At 37.7% G+C, this 17837-nt stretch overlaps 7 protein-coding genes and 1 long non-coding RNA gene across 11 annotated transcripts; 4 read left to right on the top strand and 4 right to left on the bottom strand.

Moving 5' to 3' along the window:
- Positions 1-437: 437 nt before the first annotated feature.
- On the bottom strand, positions 438-1218 carry LOC138925889 (uncharacterized). 2 transcript variants are annotated; one of them, XR_011442116.1, is made up of 3 exons: positions 1020-1211; positions 691-913; positions 438-577 (listed from the first exon to the last, which is right to left on the bottom strand). It is a non-coding gene; the product is annotated as an uncharacterized lncRNA (long non-coding RNA). The 2 variants fall into 2 exon arrangements; XR_011442117.1 differs by having other exon boundaries at positions 457-594; positions 1020-1218.
- On the top strand, positions 466-6022 carry Cnot4 (CCR4-NOT transcription complex subunit 4). The gene is made up of 17 exons (XM_070277481.1): positions 466-607; positions 1278-1457; positions 1517-1630; positions 1708-1857; positions 1918-2013; positions 2478-2696; positions 2771-2888; positions 2943-3881; positions 3938-4072; positions 4137-4172; positions 4230-4433; positions 4502-4780; positions 4838-4899; positions 4967-5033; positions 5096-5506; positions 5561-5713; positions 5783-6022. The coding sequence occupies exons 2-17, from the start codon at positions 1353-1355 to the stop codon at positions 5920-5922; spliced, it is 3228 nt and encodes a 1075-aa protein (XP_070133582.1). The 5' UTR covers positions 466-607; positions 1278-1352; the 3' UTR covers positions 5923-6022.
- A 303-nt stretch (positions 6023-6325) lies between these two features.
- On the bottom strand, positions 6326-7206 carry LOC108126938 (uncharacterized). The gene is made up of 4 exons (XM_017243727.3): positions 7143-7206; positions 7045-7086; positions 6883-6981; positions 6326-6653 (listed from the first exon to the last, which is right to left on the bottom strand). The coding sequence occupies exons 1-4, from the start codon at positions 7143-7145 to the stop codon at positions 6372-6374; spliced, it is 426 nt and encodes a 141-aa protein (XP_017099216.2). The 5' UTR covers positions 7146-7206; the 3' UTR covers positions 6326-6371.
- Ir31a (Ionotropic receptor 31a) lies at positions 6887-12009 on the top strand. 2 transcript variants are annotated; one of them, XM_070277482.1, is made up of 6 exons: positions 6887-6997; positions 9951-10454; positions 10508-11314; positions 11366-11652; positions 11720-11859; positions 11915-12009. In XM_070277482.1, exons 2-6 carry the CDS (start codon positions 9996-9998, stop codon positions 11998-12000), a joined length of 1779 nt encoding a protein of 592 aa, XP_070133583.1. In that variant the 5' UTR covers positions 6887-6997; positions 9951-9995; the 3' UTR covers positions 12001-12009. The 2 variants fall into 2 exon arrangements, with proteins under 2 accessions (XP_070133583.1, XP_070133584.1); XM_070277483.1 differs by having other exon boundaries at positions 6892-6997; positions 9970-10454.
- On the bottom strand, positions 8547-9381 carry LSm-4 (Like Sm protein 4). Its single transcript, XM_017243424.3, has 3 exons — positions 9008-9381; positions 8806-8949; positions 8547-8745 (listed from the first exon to the last, which is right to left on the bottom strand). Exons 1-3 carry the CDS (start codon positions 9313-9315, stop codon positions 8583-8585), a joined length of 615 nt encoding a protein of 204 aa, XP_017098913.1. The 5' UTR covers positions 9316-9381; the 3' UTR covers positions 8547-8582.
- A 184-nt stretch (positions 12010-12193) lies between the features above and the next one.
- On the top strand, positions 12194-14393 carry RpS27A (ribosomal protein S27A). Its single transcript, XM_017243683.3, has 3 exons — positions 12194-12332; positions 13663-14003; positions 14172-14393. The coding sequence occupies exons 2-3, from the start codon at positions 13683-13685 to the stop codon at positions 14319-14321; spliced, it is 471 nt and encodes a 156-aa protein (XP_017099172.1). The 5' UTR covers positions 12194-12332; positions 13663-13682; the 3' UTR covers positions 14322-14393.
- Ip259 (NSA2 ribosome biogenesis factor-like IP259) lies at positions 12197-13747 on the top strand. Of its 2 annotated transcripts, none has more exons than XM_017243681.3 (2): positions 12197-12332; positions 12693-13747. In XM_017243681.3, exon 2 carries the CDS (start codon positions 12721-12723, stop codon positions 13498-13500), a length of 780 nt encoding a protein of 259 aa, XP_017099170.1. In that variant the 5' UTR covers positions 12197-12332; positions 12693-12720; the 3' UTR covers positions 13501-13747. The 2 variants fall into 2 exon arrangements, with proteins under 2 accessions (XP_017099170.1, XP_017099171.1); XM_017243682.3 differs by lacking the exon at positions 12197-12332 and adding an exon at positions 12383-12567.
- Positions 14394-14472: 79 nt separating the features above from the next.
- LOC108126910 (prolyl endopeptidase) lies at positions 14473-17418 on the bottom strand. Its single transcript, XM_017243679.3, has 9 exons — positions 17244-17418; positions 16559-17151; positions 16363-16505; positions 16140-16299; positions 15952-16071; positions 15806-15886; positions 15358-15749; positions 15029-15301; positions 14473-14967 (listed from the first exon to the last, which is right to left on the bottom strand). Exons 1-9 carry the CDS (start codon positions 17347-17349, stop codon positions 14568-14570), a joined length of 2268 nt encoding a protein of 755 aa, XP_017099168.2. The 5' UTR covers positions 17350-17418; the 3' UTR covers positions 14473-14567.
- Positions 17419-17837: the final 419 nt, after the last annotated feature.

Below are 17837 nucleotides of genomic sequence, written 5' to 3'. Positions count from 1 at the left end.
AAATAAATAAAATCAACTTCGTTATGTCAAAAACGATAGTTTCACATATCCCAAAACTACATTGAAAGATACACAGTTTTTAGTTTCTGAGCTAATTCTGTAAAAAATTTAAGAATTTTAAAATTTTGAGTGTATAATTATAAGAAAACACAAATATAAAACGATTATTTTTATATCATGTTTAAATAGATAGACGAATAGACTTAAAATTAATCAAATCTAAGGGTGCGTATTAAAAATAATTATTGAGAATTGAATAAGTCACAACATTTATTTGTAACATAGATTGTTTCTTAAAATATATTTATTGTGAATAATTTTATCCAGTATTTTTATTGGTGTTCCATTTCTTCAGTACCAAAGTGGATTATCGTTGTTACATTAGCACTCATACGTGTATGTTCATATATTCAGTCGTTGCAAATTCCAATTAATTCGTGAATTCTGCGTTAAATTCTCACTTTGTGGTGCCTCTCGACAATCCCTCTACTTTCAGGTCATTACACCCACATAAATATCTACTATTTTGCGAAAACCAAGCATATATTGTTGGGTGCGAACACCACGAATTGTGTGCCTAAAATCGAGTGATATCTGTTATGAAAAGGTATCCATATTTAAAAATACACTTACTTGTATGCGTACGTTGTCGCACATATGTATGTGCATATTGTATATACAAAGACTTACCTGACAGTAAACACCTTGTCCAGGTACTATAAAGATTGTATGTGGTTGTCAGCACCCATCGACGTCGTTGAAATAAAATAACAATAAGAGCATTAACATTAAACATTGCCAGTTGGTTTGATTATAAACATATTGTACATATGTATGTCCGTATGCCACCATTTACATCGTACATACATATATATGAAAATGTTCGTCTCGGGGGAAAAAATCAACACAAAAACTGAAAGTTTATAGATATTAGGTTCAGAAAACTTGTTTTCATAGTGTGCAAAATAATGGCAATGTTCAGATGAATCATCAAAAAGAGATATTACTTTGATGCAGACCTTTTTTCGTGGCTATATGGCAATGATCATCATTGTAAATAACGGCATCTTAAAATTTTTTAATTTTTCTCCAATACTAATGGAAAAAAAGAGGGTTTTAAAATTTTACATATATTTTTTCCATTTTCGAAAAAATACGATATTAGAAGCGTTTATAAAAAGTGACAACTTAGACGTAGCTAGAAATGTAATATTCTCTATAACTCTCTCCACCACTGTCAAAGCAACTTAAAATCAATTCAATTTATTTTTTTACAGCTTTGTTCTCTTCACCATCAACAATTGACTAAAATTTAGCACTGCGAATACTTTACTAGCAATAAACACCTGAAAATGAACGGCCTGAGCAGCAACGATGACGCAGTTGAGTGTCCTTTGTGTATGGAGCCGCTGGAAGTGGATGATTTGACGTTCTTTCCATGTACATGCGGCTACCAGGTTAGCACTTTACTTGTTAAGATCTTTGATGAACAGAAGTAACCTGTTTACTTTCGTAGATCTGCAGGTTCTGTTGGCATAGGATTCGTACGGATGAGAACAAGCTGTGTCCAGCATGCCGAAAGGAGTATCCGGAAAATCCTGCGGATTTCAAGCCGTTAACGCAAGAAGAAGTGAGTAAAAGAAGCTTTTCTTTAATATTTGTCAATGCACCTATGACCATTTCATAAATAATTATTTATTTTTGCAGATGATTGCATTCAAGTCCCAAAAACGGCAAAGGGACCAACAACGAAAGCAAAAAATCACAGAGAACCGAAAACATCTGGCCAATGTTCGGGTGGTTCAAAAGAACCTGGTGTTTGTTGTTGGGCTACCACCTAGACTTGCTGATGCAGATGTATGTTGCCATTTTTCAAAATGTTCCTCAACATTCTGACAAGTGTTTTTTTTTTCTCAGATTTTAAAGAAACACGAGTATTTTGGTAAATATGGGAAAATTCATAAAGTCGTTATAAATCCAAGTACCACGTATGCCGGGGTCCAGGTAAGAGTTGTAAGATTCAATAATTAATTACTATCTTTATATATTTACGAGTATCCCTGACAATACCCGAGTTGATCAGAACATTTTTTAACACAGTTTCTTTGAAAGCAATGGTATCAAGTATATTTCATTGAAACTGCGATCAGATTTATTGTCTTTTCTATTTTTCAAAAATTTTCAGTTTTAATTTTTTTTCAAAAAAAAAAAAAAAAAAAACGACCTGGTAAGCAAAAAAAAAGTATTTTTTTTTCAATTTGGATTTAAAAACGATTGGTAAAATTGTAAAATATTAATTTGTTGTCAACATAACACTTGTGCAATTATTTCCTCTCAAATAATTAATGTTATTTAATGGAATCAAAGTTGCAAAATGCAGTAAAAATAAATCTGCGAGGGTATCTAATACTTCGGTTGCTCGAAACGAGCCCAATATTAATGCATTGCGTACTGATAACATTTTTTCGAACTTCAAGGGTCCATCAGCTTCTGCCTACGTCACATACGTTCACAACTCGGATGCTTTGCGGGCCATTCAAAGCGTCAACAACATAATGATAGACGGGCGGCTTATAAAGACTAGCTTGGGAACAACGAAGTATTGCAGTCATTTCATGAAAAACCAGCAGTGTCCCAAGGGCGACTGTATGTACTTACATGAGTTAGGGGATCCTGAGGCTAGTTTCACCAAGGAGGTATCTATCGCTGTAGTCTGTACCATCTTAAGAATATTATTTTAATATTTGGTTGTCTCTTGTTTTCCTTTAAGGAAATGCATCAGGGAAAACACCAGGAGTACGAAAAGCGCCTGCACGATACTCTCATTGCCTCGTTCGGACCGAATACAACAGGTATTATTAATGGTAATGGAGTTTCTAAAGCAAATGGTAATTGTTTCCACAACGGAAAATAAACGAATTAATATTTTCTGTTCAAAACAGCCGCGATACCGTCATCATCGTCGGCGTCGTCATCGTCGTCTGGGTCAGCTGCGAATGCGAGTTCTTCCGGGAATTCCCAGCAAAAGGAGGCCTGGCCAAGTTTATCGGTTTCCCCCATTAACGGCAAGGAAGCGGCGGCATCCAATTCTAATAATTCCAGTGGAAAGAACAAAAGGGATAAGCTGCGTAACGAAAAGAGACACGAAAAGAACAAATCGAAAAATAAAAACAGCGCCAACTCCAACACGAATGCATTCAACAAGGAGAACTATGTTCCCGATACTCGAGGCGGCACAAGCATAGAAACTTTTGCTGAGGCGACGGCGGATCCGCCCGCTCCCGTAAAAACTACAGAAGCACACAGCAATTCCAGCAATCGTTCGAGAGCGGAACGGGGCAAGGACAGGGGCTCCAATCAAAAAAGGGAAGACCAGAAGAAGAACAAAGAGAATGCCCCAGCCCCAGCACCCACAGTGAGCAAGTCGTTGGAACAGGATGAGGCGAGCGAGAGTACAATAACACAAAACAAAAAAGATACAATCGATAGCTGTGAGGATAGTTTACCACAAAAGAGATTAGCTGCCACCAGCGTTCAGAGATCTGTGAGCTCCTGTAGTGACAATAGCGAAGGTCATGTCTCTGAGAGTAGTGTTAGTAGTGAAAAGAGTTTGCCTGGTGATGATTATCAGGAGGAGAAGTGCAATAGCTCGATCTCTGAGAGCCACCAAGAAAATGTGAAGCCTCCGGAAGGCGAGGATAAGACTAATGAAGAAGTTACAGAGGCTGAACAGGACCTTTCTGGACAAAAATCGGAAGTTAGCGAGAGTACTAGCCCCACTGCGGTAGACAGAAATAGTATCCAAGATACAGTTTGTCCACCCGAAGAGCAGCCAGCCAGCGAAACATCGAATTTGGCGGAGAATGGAACCAGAGTATCTGGTAAAAAAAAAATTTTATATTCTTTGTTTTATGTGTTTTAACATTCTTGGTTCCAGATGCACTGTCCAAGCTCAACATTTTTGATGAGACGCCTAGTTTCTTTACATCGTCAGCATTCCAGCAAGTCCCGCTAATAAAGAATAAACTAGATGTGGAAATGCGGCAGTCGCACTTACCAGACTTGGTCAATGGTAAGCATGGATACATGAATGTGTTAAGTACGAAAATTTATTAAAAATATTTTCCTATTTTTAGATATTGATGGTATCCAGAAGGCATCAAACACAAATGGTAATATATCTCCGATATATAATATTATATAAAATTTTAAATCAAATCTGACTTTAGAATGGGAGGAAGCTTTCAAAAATGTGATGATACGCAACACTAGGCACGTGGAGGAGCAACTGCTTCAGCAACAACACTTACAACAGCAGCAGCAACATCACCATCAGCAAGTATTGCATCAACAGGAAGAGTATCTTCGCTTGCACGAATTACAGAAACGTAACAACTTTGCGAATATTTCACAAATGAATGGTCCTACAAATGGTAAAAACTTTTAAGTAAAACTATTGCTTGTCTATTGATTGACAATCCTACCTATTTTTTTATTGCAGATTTTCTTAGCCATTTTCAAGCTAATCCCGTTGATTTAAATAGAGTACAAGCACATGCTCTTCTGCAGCAACAGCTTCTACAACAGCAGCCTGGCGAAAATGTGTTCGGCGGTAATATGTCAAAGTTCTTCGATTTTCACAAAAGTCAACAGCAGTCGCACCATCCGTATCTTAATGGGCACACACCGCAACTGAATGGAAATAATGCAGTGCCTGATCCACAGAGAGTGGCTAACTTTATGGAAAACAATCGACTGAATTCGCCTTTTGTTGAAAATGGTATAACCTAATATTTTGCTTAAAGTTTATGGAAATCATTAAAGAATTCTCCTCTAGGACTTTTTAACCCGCAACAGCAGCCTCAAAAACAAAGAATGATGGGAATGTTTGAAAATATGGTTAGCATAAAGATATTAAATATTAAAAATAATAAAAACAATGTAATATACAAACTTACTTAATTAACAGCCCCCTAATACACAATCTCAGCAGAGTCGGTTTCCCCAAACTTCAATCGTTGATGATGATTTAGGTAAGCATTTATAATCTTATAATATTGCTTGTAAAATTTAGTAATAAAATATTTTATTTAAGGCTTTGATCCATTTATTGAGACCCAAAAGGGCCTGGCAGAACTTATGGAAAATGAAGTTGTACAAAAGCAGAGTATTAATAGTGAAAACGCCGTGCCGAAGATGCCACCACAGCCACAGGTTCCCCCGCATCAGCAACTGGTTGACAGTATGCAGCGATCTCGCATGCCTCCGCCGCCTGGCTTCAATCATGTGAACACCCTAGGCTTGGGTGGATCATCTAGACTGCAGCACACAAGTAAAATGATGCCTTTCATGAATATGCCGCTTAATGGTGTCGCCAACAATGCTGGCCCGGGACAACATCAAATGCCGATGGGTGCCAATTGGAATGCTCATTTGCCCATGCACCAAAACCAGGGGCAACCTGTGGGCGACTCACAGTTGCAACACCAAATGGCTCACAACAAAAGTAAGTAACTTAACTTTACAAGTGGTTCAGCATAGTAACATCCATTTCTTGAAGTGTACAACAACAGTGACTGGACTGCAATGGATCCGGCTATACTTTCATTTCGACAGTTTTCATCGTTTCCACAAAACCAAATTCCCCCACATCCTCAACAACAGCAGGATATGTTTATGCAGCATTTGGCTCAACAGCAAAATTCCCAGAGTGGTAGGTGATATATAGAAATATATATATATTCTTTAAAGTTGATTAATATTGTATCATTTAATGTTTCAGGTTTCAACAACCAACCACAGCAACTCCTTCCTATGGCGATGCCCAATAATTTGCTGAACGGACAACAGTCGCAACCGCCGCAGGTTAATGCCAATGTTCAGGGCATGCTTGAGTTTTTAAAAAGCCGTCAATTCGTTTAGCTACAATACATATAAATATTACATTTGTTTACCTGTACTCTTTATTAAATATTTCTTAAAGTAAATATAGGCAAAATAAAATTCGAATATAATGAAATTACATGATACAAAGACGGTAAAGTGAACTTTTGCATGCTGATGAAGAAATACATTCGAAACAAGAATCAAGGCTTAAACCAATGAGACTTCTTGTGCCTCAAGGATAGAAACAAAAACATCTTAGGCGTGATTTGGAGCTAGATATTAGACCGATTTAACATTCCGACAGCGTGAGAATGGAAAAATAACTATCCAATAAATCCTAAATTCACGCGAATGAAATTATCGAGACTGGGCGTATTTGTATAGCCATTAGCGTTTCGTAAAAAAAAAAAATGTCAAATTTTAATAATAAATAATTGACTTGAACGGTGACTTCAATTACATATTTATTTCTATGGTCTGTACAATTACTTTCTATTATTTTTGGCAGCATGGGGCAGACGATTCCCTTGACCAGCGGACCCTCCTAGGCGCATTGCGTTGTTTCCGGGACCTCCATACCCTTGCCCACTCCTGTTGCCGACGTTATTGCGATTTCCACCGCGGTTCTTGTTCATCTCTGTGCGATTCCTCGATTTGGCCTGGGCATCTTCCTTTACCATGTCAATCACTTCATCGGGAATACGCAAATATTTAATCGTACTGCCTCGGATATAACATTCCGGCATTCGCCAAAACCGGTCGCCATCCTAAAAAAATATAAATTTTAAATTATTCAAAAGTTTGAAAAGTGGATATTGGCATCTACTATAGCTATGATACGAAATTGCAAGACAGCGGATTAACCAGAGCATAGCTGACGACCGGGGAACCGCTGACAACGGCTTGCCGGCTCCCAGTCTCTCAGCTGCCGCGCTTTACTTTCCACCACCATAGAGGTCCGTAAAATTAGGCAGATTAATTTATATTAAAACCTACCTTTGATGTACAAATTACGTCGCGAAGATTAATATTCATCCAGGAGTCGCAGCTCACCAAGTGGCCATTGTAGGTTTCACCATTTTTCAGCTCAACCAACTAAACAAAAAAAATAGTAAGTAAGTTAGTTCTGATAATGAAACGATCCACTGAAACTCTTACCATTGGGTGGCTTTGAGCCGTTTTTAACAAGGATAAGGGGAGCTGCAATAATATTAATAATTAATTTAATTTTCTTTAGAAAATAAAGTTTTATTTACCATGTTGAAACAATTTATTTAGTGATAAGTATCGATATCGATACTCGATAATTTGTTATCGAAAGAGATGAGTAAAAAAAATACGATAGATAGAAACGATAGATAAAAACAAAGCCTAACGACCAATTTGAAAATTATTTTGTATTATTTTATAGCCATATAGGAAAAGGAAAATATAGACATCACTGTGGGCCATATTGGTGAAAACCCCATTTTCAGGGGAAACCCCCCATTCCATCATGAAAAATGGACAAAAAATGTCAAAAGTATTATGTCTCAGGATTTTGATGCAGAATGGTGGAGAATCGTTCCAGAAATCGTTTAAGGTACTCCGCTTGAGAATCGGATGAGAATTGGGGAAGATATAGCCATCATAGTGGCCCATATAGGGGAAAACCCCATTTTCAAGGGGTCCCATCACGAAAAATGGACATAAAATCTGAAAAATATTTCGTCTCAGGATTTTGATGCAGAATGGTGGGGAATCGATCCAGAAATCGTTTAAGGTACTCCGCTTGAGAATCGGATGAGAATTGAGGAAGATGTGGGCATCACTGTGGGCCCTACAGGGCAAAACCCCATTTTCAAGGGGTCCATCACGAAAAATGGACAAAAAATCTACAAAATATGTCGTCTCAGGATTTTGATGCAGAATGGTGGGGAATCGTTCCAGAAATCGTTTAAGGTACTCCGCTTGAGAATCGGATGAGAATTGACGAAGATATAGCCATCACTGTGGCCCCTATAGGGGAAAATCCTATTTTCAAGGGGTCTTATCACGAAAAATAGACAAAAAATCTGAAAAATATTTTGTCTCAGGATTTTGATGCAGAATGGTGGGGAATCGGTCCAGAAATCGTTTAAGGTACTCCGCTTGAGAATCGGGTAAGAATTAGGGAAGATATAGCCATCATAGTGGCCCATATAGGGGAAAACCCCATTTTCAAGGGGTTCCATCACGAAAAATGGACAAAAAATGTGAAAAATATTATGTCTCAGGATTTTGACGCAGAATGGTGGAGAATCGATCCAGAAATCGTTTAAGGTACTCCGCTTGAGAATCGGATATGAATTGAGGAAGATATGGGCATCACTATGGGCCCTATAGGGCAAAACCCCATTTTCAAGGGGGCCATCACGAAAAATGGACAAAAATCCTAAAAAATATTTCGTCACAGGATTTTGATGTAGAGTGGTGGGATATCTATCCAGAAATCGTTTAAGATACTCCGCTTGAGAATTGGATGAGAATTGAGGAAGATATGGGCATCACTGTGGGCCATATAGGGAAAACTCCCATTTTCAGGGATCCCACAAAAAAAATATCCAATCTTAACCACAAGGGTGTATAAACTTTGGCTCGGCCCGAATTTATCTTTTCTTTCTTGTATTATTTAATTTTATGTGTGTGTTTATTTAATTTAAACCTAAATATATATTTTAATAAAGTGCTCGGCTTTGTAGCGATTGAAGCTCATTGAGGAGCAATGCGATGTTGTACCGTACTTGTTGAAACATAGACAACGGCAGCTCTAAAGTTCGAAACTCCTTGTTTTGAAGTTTAAAATGCAAAACAATTGTTGGTCTGTTGATTTGTACGGAACTGGGGACAAAAAGTTGAATTACTAAATTACAGAAAGACATTTTAACAATAAGAACTTACTTTAAGGATAGGGAAATATTAATCCTCCACTGGAACTGGGACATTTTGGACCGATCCATTTTGGTAGCCGAAAAATTATTGCACAGAACGTCTCTATGGTTGATCAGGACCTTACAAATATCGTCTACATATTCCTCTGTAAAACTAATAAAGTAATGTTAATCTTAATTTCATTGGAAGCCAAACTAACTAGCATACTTACTTTAAATCGTCCAATAAACAATTTCGGAGCTCATGATGCTTAACTGCGCCCTTTGGATACCTCAAGTATATTTGCATCGTCAAGAAAACCATGGTAAAGAGTTCGCAGAAGTTGGAGGGAACCTTATGCCCAGCATTTGTTAATTTGTTAATGGCAAGGGACAGCACTTCGGAGGAAGACTTCTTTGTTTCAATAAAATGCACCGACACTTGTATAAGGACCCGGAGAAGAGACTTGGAAAGCTGGGGGACAAATGGAGTATAGGGCTTAACACTCCGAAGGAGATTATATCTGAACGTAGACGACATTTTGATAAAACATTACTTTCTCCTTAAGGAAATTGGTACTTATTTTTGTAAACACATTAGAGATGGGAGTATTTGGCTATCGATTTATGACGGTATTTTTTTTTTTAATTAATCTCTTACTAAAGTTTCAAGTTTATTAAAATAAAACTCTCATATTTAAGAAAATAAATAGAAAAAAATTATACCTTAAAACCAGTTATGAGATCAATCAATAAATCAAAGAATTTTTAAAAATAATTATTTGAGCAACATAAATTGCCAAATTAGCTCTGGGTTACATGAATGAGGCAGGACATGAACATTAATTCAATTCAAATTCAAGATATAATGAGCCAATTTAAACGATTTACAATCCAATCATTAAAAATTGACAGCAGTTCACGCTGTCAATCAAAGGGGGAAACGGGTTTCGTATAAAAGTAAAAGCTCCTCAGAGGATGCAAACATTCAAAATGAAAGTCTTGTGGTGTCCGTTAATTTTAATCCTTGCAGCACGCGAGGTAAACTTGCAAATGAGTGGATTAGTATTAACCAATTTTATTACAAAATTGGTCAAATCAAAAAATGCAATTATTTTTTCATGTTTTATTGGAGGTGAGATTAAATTTTATTAAGGTATTAAATTTTAATATTAGATACAAAACGGTTTCCTAGATTCGCGAGATACTACTCAGGCCCTAATGGAAATAGACCAATTCGTTAGTTTTGTCCATTTAGACCAAAACTATTCGTTGTCATCCATATTAACGAGGGAAAATTATGCTCAAACATCAGTTTTCGTCAATGCACAATGTAATGGAACTTCTAAACTAATTTCGGAAGCCTCAGATAATAGATACTTTAACAAGACCTATCAGTGGCTTCTCTGGGGTGTCGGTACCGACATTGATTCCTTGTTTCCTTTGGATATTGACTACGTAGGACCCAACGCCCAGATAACCTATGTTAATAAATCAGAAAATGGCTACGCATATTGGGATATTCACTCTAAAGGACGTCATTTGCGAGCAAACATTGAAATTAATTTAATAGCAACTTTAAGTAACGGACAAATCAATGTAGTTCGAAATATTTTTCAAATGCAGAGTATTGAGTCTCGTGGGCAATTTAATGGGCTAACCCTTAGGGGAGCGAGCGTGGTATGTTTTATCAGTTTTATATTAGTCTACCAGTCTTAAAACTTTTTTTTCAGATTGACAAAGATGATATATATACAAATGAACAAATTGAATCTATACTGTCTCGTCCAACAAAAGATTCGGGTGTTGCCGCCTTTATAAAATATCACTACGAACTTCTAGGACTTTTGCGAGAACGTTTCAATTTCTCTGTAAATTTCCGGAACTCAAGAGGATGGGCTGGACGATTGGGAAACACTACCTTCCGGCTTGGTCTCCTGGGAATAATTATGAGAAACGAAGCAGATATCGCCGCATCTGGAGCCTTTAACCGAATTAATCGTTTTGCTGAGTTTGACATTATACACCAAAGTTGGAAATTTGAGACCGCTTTTCTATATCGCTATACTTCTGATTTGGATACCCATGGAAAAAGCGGAAACTTTTTATCTCCTTTTAGTGATAAAGTGTGGTTCTTCTGCTTATTAACCTTGGCTATTTTTAGCGTTATTTGGATAGTTTTCGAAATAATTGATTTCTTTTTCTTGCATAGAGGAGATAACTCAAAATCCTTACCTTCTATACAGGCTACAAAAAAGATTGATTCAAAAATCAAAACCACTTGTATTGAGCGAGTTCTGCAAACTTTCGGGGCTGTGTGCCAGCAAGGCTTGGATCCCATTCCCAGAGATCGTTCTGTACGGTTCCTCGTCATGACATTATTTTTATTTTCCTTGGTTATGTACAATTATTACACCTCCTCGGTTGTAGGCGGATTGCTTAGTTCATCCGACCAGGGGCCATCCTCAGTGGACGAGATAACTTCAAGTCCCTTAAAAATATCTTTTGAGGACATTGGCTACTATAAGGTTTTATTCAGAGTAAGTAAAAGCTTTTAGTTTTTTTTCATAAGAACATATTCTTTTTTTCAGGAAAGTAAAAATGCATCTATTACCAGATTAATACAAAAAAAACTATCATCTTCCCGGTCTTCAAGTGAATTGGCCATTTTCGCACATATCGAAGAAGCTGTTCCATTTTTGAAAGCTGGTGGTTTCGCTTTTCATTGTGAAGTTGTGGACGCTTATCCTGTGATTGCAGAATTTTTCGATGCCAATGAGATTTGTGATCTGCGTGAAGTTTCTGGTCTAATGGAAGTAGAAATTATGAACTGGATTTTACACAAGAACAGCCAGTATTCTGAAATCTTTCGAACTGCGTATGTTTTTGTGCAAAAAACTTTTTGAAATCTTTTTCCAAATTTTCCAAACATTTTATTTTTATAGCATGTGCAATGCCCAGGAAAAAGGATTTGTGGAGCGCATTCTTAGGCGAAGACAAATGAAAAAACCAGCCTGCCAGTCCTTATATACCGTATATCCAGTAAGCTTATCGGGAGTTTCTTCAGCCTTCATTATTCTTATTTGTGAGTTACAAATTACTGAGAAAGTGCTTATTATTTATTTTAACATCCTTAATAGGTGGAGGCATTTTTTCGGTAACTTTTTTGTGTTTAGAGATTTTATCTGTAAAATTTGAATTTAAAAAGGTAATGAATAAAATATAAACTGCAGCCAGAAACTACCAAAAATTTAGTAAATACTATCTTGTCTAATCAAAAATCTCTTGGAGTTAAATATGGGGTATACAAAAATAAATCTAGAGTTATTTTTAAAGGAATTAAAAAAGTATTTTATAAATTATTTTAGCTTTTTAAAAATTAGTTTAAAAATAGCTAGATATAGCTATAATTTAGTGGTGTGGAACTATCGTTCGAAACGATATGTTACCAGACTGTCAAAAAAGTAGCCCTGGTCAAATGCAACTCTGAAATTTTCTCGTTTCCTGTCACGCCGAGTACTTGGCTCTTTTCCTTTTTGATTCTGTTGCCGAAGTGAGGTAAGTTTTTGGTCTGTGTTTATTTTTAAGTCGTTAAGTCGTGGAAAAATACGGGAAAATATTCGATTGATGGTGTCTTTACACCTTTTATTTGCTGCGAGTGCAATATTTAAATGATTAATCGTAATTTAAAAAAAATAATGGCGGAGCACATGCAACATTTATGAGCAATTTTGCTTGCTTAAATTTTCTTGTGAAAAGACTTGCATTGTGAAATTTAAATTTATACATTAAGGTAAGTGAAATTGTGCGTAAATGGTTGTCTGTCGAAAGTCCAATTTGGCCGAAATTGTCCACAGAAAACATATTTTCGCATTGTGTAAATGGCTTTGGCAAATTTAACGTCTCGACCTATTTCAGATCGGGTGCCCAGAATTAACCATCCACCATGCCGCAGAATGAGTATATGGAACGCCATCGCAAGCTGTATGGCCGGCGATTGGATTATGAGGAGCGAAAACGCAAGAAGGAAGCCCGTCTTCCCAAGGAGCGTGCACGCAAGGCCCGCAAGTTACGCGGTATCAAGGCCAAACTCTTCAACAAGGAGCGGCGTAATGAGAAGATCCAGATTAAGAAAAAAATCCAAGCCCACGAGGAGAAGAAGGTCAAGAAGCAGGAGGAGAAGGTTGAAGATGGAGCCCTACCCCACTATCTGCTCGACCGAGGCATCCAGTCCAGCGCTAAGGTGCTGTCGAACATGATTAAGCAAAAGCGCAAGGAGAAGGCTGGAAAGTGGGACGTGCCCATACCTAAAGTGCGCGCACAGTCTGATGCCGAGGTTTTCAAAGTACTGAAGACTGGCAAGACCAAGAGGAAGGCTTGGAAGCGCATGGTTACAAAAGTCACATTCGTGGGCGAGAACTTCACCCGGAAGCCTCCGAAATTCGAGCGATTCATCAGACCAATGGGATTGCGTATGAAGAAGGCCCACGTGACGCATCCCGAACTGAAAGCTACATTCAACCTACCTATTATCGGGGTAAAGAAGAACCCCAGCTCTCCAATGTTCACGTCGCTTGGAGTTATTACAAAAGGCACAGTAATTGAAGTCAACATTTCCGAACTCGGTCTTGTAACGCAAACCGGCAAAGTGGTTTGGGGAAAATATGCCCAGGTCACAAATAATCCAGAGAACGATGGCGTTATCAATGCAGTGCTGCTTGTTTAAACTTCAAATACTTCTCCCTACTTTTAAGCTTGTGACTAAATAAAAAAAACCTTTATAAATATAAAAACATTGTTCGATTATTTTCGTTACTTAATTTTAAAGCTATTTTAAGAATTCATTGTTCTGTACACATCTATAATGATTATTTCATATTTCTTTCAGTTTGGTGACTGGTAATCAAGATGCAGATCTTCGTTAAGACCCTCACGGGCAAGACCATCACTCTTGAGGTCGAACCGTCGGATACCATCGAAAATGTCAAAGCCAAGATTCAGGACAAAGAAGGAATTCCTCCAGATCAGCAGCGTCTGATCTTCGCTGGCAAGCAGCTGGAAGATGGCCGTACCCTCTCTGACTATAACATTCAGAAGGAGTCTACCTTGCACTTGGTGCTGCGCCTTCGTGGTGGTGCCAAGAAGCGCAAGAAGAAGAACTACTCCACCCCCAAGAAAATCAAGCACAAGAGGAAGAAGGTCAAGCTAGCTGTCCTGAAATACTACAAGGTACAATCAATACTCCGACACCCCAATACATTCTGATCTGTTCTTGGAATTCTTGAGTCTTGGTCTTGCGCTCTTTGACCTAAGATTTGGCGTTCAGAGTGACTTATTAACCTTCCGTTTACTAACTTTTATTTAAAATCTTAATAACACAATCGTATTCATTCGCAGGTCGACGAGAACGGCAAGATCCATCGTCTCCGTCGTGAGTGCCCTGGAGAGAACTGCGGCGCTGGCGTCTTCATGGCTGCCCACGAAGATCGTCATTATTGTGGAAAGTGCAACTTGACCTTTGTCTTCAGCAAACCAGAGGAAAAGTAAATCGCTACATAACATGTACGTTTCCAGAAATAAAATAAAATTAGTAATTGAATAATAAATTCAATAACAGAATTTTGTATGGTTTTTATTAAATGGGCAGAGGGCCTGGAGGGAAACTACATCCATACATCCTATAAAAAGAAGCCACGAATTCATTTTTAGATTCTACCTTTATTTTTAAAATAAAGCAAAGTATAAAAAGCAATTATTTACTGAGAAATGCAATTCATTCAGTGGTTGGGCGTCTTAAACGTTGGTTGTGCCGATATTTAGACTTTTAGCCAAGAACGTCAATATATCAGTAGCTTCCTCGATTCTCTTCGAGGTTGGTTTTCCAGCGCCATGTCCGGCCTTTTGATAAACGCGCAACAGTAGAGGATTCTTCTGGAACTCGGATTCGCGAACAGCCTCCTGCAGAGCAGCAATAAACTTCAATGAATGTAGAGGACTAACGCGATCATCGTGGTCGGCGGTAAGGATCAGGGTCGATGGATATTCCGTCTCATCACTCTTGGGAGTGTGCACATTGTGCAGTGGTGAAAACTTGTACAGATTTTCAAAATGTTCCTTCTCAGAGGGATTTCCGTAATCTGAACACCATGCATGTCCGATGGTGAACTTGTGGAAGCGTAGCATGTCCATTACTCTGTTTAAAATCATAAGTCGATTATTTTAGTTACTTTTGTGCAAATCATTTGAGGACATACCCGACTTGAGCCACAGCTGCTCCAAACAAATCGGGACGCTGATTTATGCAAGCGCCAACTAGAAGACCACCATTGGATCCTCCCTGAATTGCTAAACGGTCCTTGGTTGTATATTTATTGTCGATCAGGTATTCGGCAGCGGCTTGGAAGTCATCAAACACATTCTGCTTGTTCAATAGCCGACCACCGTTGTGCCATTTTTCGCCGTATTCGCCACCGCCTCGCAGATTGGGATAGGCCAGGACGCCATCAAAGGTGTCTATAAACATAAGGCTACAGAAAATCGTGTTGTTTAGAATGTCTTAATTTGATAATAGCAATAAAGCTACCCTGAGAGTCCGAATGAAGGCAGCATACTGATGTTAAAACCTCCATATCCGTAAAGAAGACATGGCCTTGGTTCAATACTATCACGTTTTTTGCGAATAATAAACATGGGCACTTTGGTTCCATCCTTACTGCTATAGAAAATCTGTTCCACAGCATAGTCCTCTTGCCGGAATCCCTCTAAATTCAGCTTTATTTCGCGGAAAACTGTGGGCTTCTCATCGGGCGTCTTAAAATCGTACCGATAAATTGTACCAGGATTCAAAAACGAAGAAAAGTTATAGAAAATTTCGGAATATTTCTTCTCTCCCGTAGTTCCCACAATGGTGCCTATATCCAAGTCGAATTCTCGCAGCAGCTTTCCATCATTCAGTGAATTTACTTGTAAAACACTCTGAAGAGCCAAAGAATAATTAATATTTTTCAAACGAAGTATATAAGTTGAGTTACCTTAACATCCCTAATATAATTAACAAGCAACTTGTCTCCATCGACGCACTTAACCCAGTCCAACACATCGGACTTGTTCTCCTGATTTTTGGAAAGACAATGTTAATTAGTTTTTTTTTTTTTAACAAGAAAATAAATTAACTTACAGCAATAATGGTCTGCCAGTTGGCTTCCTCTGGTTTTTCAAAGTCTATGAGGATAAGTTGATAGTTGGGTGCATTTTTATTCGTGCGGAAATACACCTTTGAGCCCTCATTGGTAATATACTACAATAATAAGATTATGTTACGTTTAAAAAAATAAAGAATATTGTTTAGTAAAAAATAAAACTTACATCGTAATCAGCTTCAAACTTCTCCACAATTTTTTTAACATTCAATTTAGAATTAATTTCTTCGCCAGGCTGTAGATCTGCGTAAAATACAATGTTGTCCCGGCAATCCTTTACAATAGCAAGTATCAAGTATTTTCCACAATCCGATACGGTTGATTGACTAAAGAATTAGGAAACAAAACCTCTTACTTTTACTTTAAGGAAATGAATTAAATATTCTTACATTCGCCATGAAGGTTCTTCGGGAAACTCGACAACAAGGGTATCCTTATCTTGACTCTCGCCCACGCGATGGTAATACAACTTCTGGTTTTCATTTTGCTTGGTCTCAGAGCCATCGGTTTTACCATCTTGATCCGGATATCTCTGATATATAAAGATAAAAGATAAATTTCGTCTTACAAAGCTTAGATACTTACTCCATAAAAGAAGCCTTTATTATCTTTTGTCCATGATATCTCGGAGAACTTGACCTTCTCCAGGACTTCACTCAGATCTTTGCCGGTCTCAGCATCTCGAATGAGGATTTTCACCCAATCCGAGCCACTTTCGCTCAGACCATAGGCCATGTACTTGCCATCGTCGGAAAACGACTTTTGGCTTAAGGCGACGGTACCATCCTCCGAGAGGCTGTTCGGATCGAGAAAGACCTGACTTTCGTCGTCCAAGGTCTTCTGCTGGTACATGACACTTTGGTTTTGCAGGCCAGTATTCATAAAGTAATAATAATAATTTCCGTAGCGATAAGGGCAGCCATATTTGGGATAATTCCACAACTTGGTGAGCTTTTCGTTGATTTTCTTCCACTGCTCCCCGCTCTCGAGGAATGGCCGGCTAATATTGTTTTGGGCATTCACGAATTCCTCGGTTTCCGCCGCATCCGGATCCTCCAGCCACCGGTATACATCTTTAATTGGTGTTCCATGGAAATCATCCTCCACGGTTGGATCCTTTCGTGCGATTGGATACGCAATGAGCTTTTTAGATAAAGTGCTGGTCATGACTCTGGTACCTTTCATATGTGTACATGCAAGATAATCCAATTTCACCAAAATGCTCATGTAATCTTGTATTCTTTTTGACAATTTTATTTTATTTACTTACGGTTTAAAGGCAAGCTTGGATGTGTATACTTTTTGGGCAGTGCTTTTGGTACAATTATTTGGCAAAATCGGCGAAACAGCAATGGGCCTTGAAAAATGGTATGCATTTGCAAAATTATCAATGCAAAAACTTGAAATCAGTCTTTTCGCAATCTCGATAAATATCAGGGGTATTCTTTTCCAGTGACGAAATATCGCATCACAATTTCAAGAACGCAGCTTCAAAGTTTAAAGCTATATATACTATTATACTTTGAATAACAAAAAAATTTGTATTTTTAAAATATTATAGACTTAAAAATCGATCAAGATTAGGTTCCTTAAGTTTAATACCCATGCTTTTTAGGCATCTAAATCATTTTCTACATCTAAAAATACCAGATGCGTCACCTAGTATATTATTATAACTATCGGTATACTATAACTTGTTTATTTATTTATTGTTTTTAAATTAAGGTGACTTAATAGTTTTCTAATAATAAAATATTTAATGATTTTTTAATGACATTATTCCATTTCCGATTACTTGGTATATTTTAAAGAAAAATAAAATACCAAAATAAAGTAGTATCGAATACCCCCAATATTGGAGCAG

This window comes from Drosophila bipectinata, chromosome 2L (genome assembly GCF_030179905.1).
Source record: "Drosophila bipectinata strain 14024-0381.07 chromosome 2L, DbipHiC1v2, whole genome shotgun sequence".
Lineage (NCBI taxonomy): Eukaryota > Metazoa > Arthropoda > Insecta > Diptera > Drosophilidae > Drosophila > Drosophila bipectinata.
This window is presented reverse-complemented; position numbering and strand designations above follow the sequence as displayed.

Excerpts from the sequence above, each read along its gene's own strand:
- Cnot4 (XM_070277481.1), top strand. The coding sequence starts at position 1,353 with ATGAACGGCCTGAGCAGCAACGATGACGCAGTTGAGTGTCCTTTGTGT. Across the intron at positions 4,073-4,136 it reads CTTACCAGACTTGGTCAATG|ATATTGATGGTATCCAGAAG; the intron begins GTAAGCATGGAT and ends TCCTATTTTTAG. Across the intron at positions 4,781-4,837 it reads TTCGCCTTTTGTTGAAAATG|GACTTTTTAACCCGCAACAG; the intron begins GTATAACCTAAT and ends ATTCTCCTCTAG.
- LOC108126938 (XM_017243727.3), bottom strand. Across the intron at positions 6,982-7,044 it reads CGGCTCAAAGCCACCCAATG|TTGGTTGAGCTGAAAAATGG; the intron begins GTAAGAGTTTCA and ends TTTTTTGTTTAG. Across the intron at positions 6,654-6,882 it reads ACGTAATTTGTACATCAAAG|GATGGCGACCGGTTTTGGCG; the intron begins GTAGGTTTTAAT and ends ATATTTTTTTAG.
- LSm-4 (XM_017243424.3), bottom strand. The coding sequence starts at position 9,315 with ATGTCGTCTACGTTCAGATATAATCTCCTTCGGAGTGTTAAGCCCTAT. Across the intron at positions 8,950-9,007 it reads TGTTTATTGGACGATTTAAA|TTTTACAGAGGAATATGTAG; the intron begins GTAAGTATGCTA and ends TTACTTTATTAG. Across the intron at positions 8,746-8,805 it reads AATATTTCCCTATCCTTAAA|TTCCGTACAAATCAACAGAC; the intron begins GTAAGTTCTTAT and ends TTTTGTCCCCAG.
- Ir31a (XM_070277482.1), top strand. The coding sequence starts at position 9,996 with ATGGAAATAGACCAATTCGTTAGTTTTGTCCATTTAGACCAAAACTAT. Across the intron at positions 10,455-10,507 it reads CCCTTAGGGGAGCGAGCGTG|ATTGACAAAGATGATATATA; the intron begins GTATGTTTTATC and ends CTTTTTTTTCAG. Across the intron at positions 11,315-11,365 it reads ACTATAAGGTTTTATTCAGA|GAAAGTAAAAATGCATCTAT; the intron begins GTAAGTAAAAGC and ends TCTTTTTTTCAG.
- Ip259 (XM_017243681.3), top strand. The coding sequence starts at position 12,721 with ATGCCGCAGAATGAGTATATGGAACGCCATCGCAAGCTGTATGGCCGG.
- RpS27A (XM_017243683.3), top strand. The coding sequence starts at position 13,683 with ATGCAGATCTTCGTTAAGACCCTCACGGGCAAGACCATCACTCTTGAG. Across the intron at positions 14,004-14,171 it reads CTGTCCTGAAATACTACAAG|GTCGACGAGAACGGCAAGAT; the intron begins GTACAATCAATA and ends ATTCATTCGCAG.
- LOC108126910 (XM_017243679.3), bottom strand. The coding sequence starts at position 17,349 with ATGCATACCATTTTTCAAGGCCCATTGCTGTTTCGCCGATTTTGCCAA. Across the intron at positions 16,300-16,362 it reads GAAGAACCTTCATGGCGAAT|TCAATCAACCGTATCGGATT; the intron begins GTAAGAATATTT and ends CTAATTCTTTAG. Across the intron at positions 15,750-15,805 it reads ATTATATTAGGGATGTTAAG|AGTGTTTTACAAGTAAATTC; the intron begins GTAACTCAACTT and ends TTGGCTCTTCAG.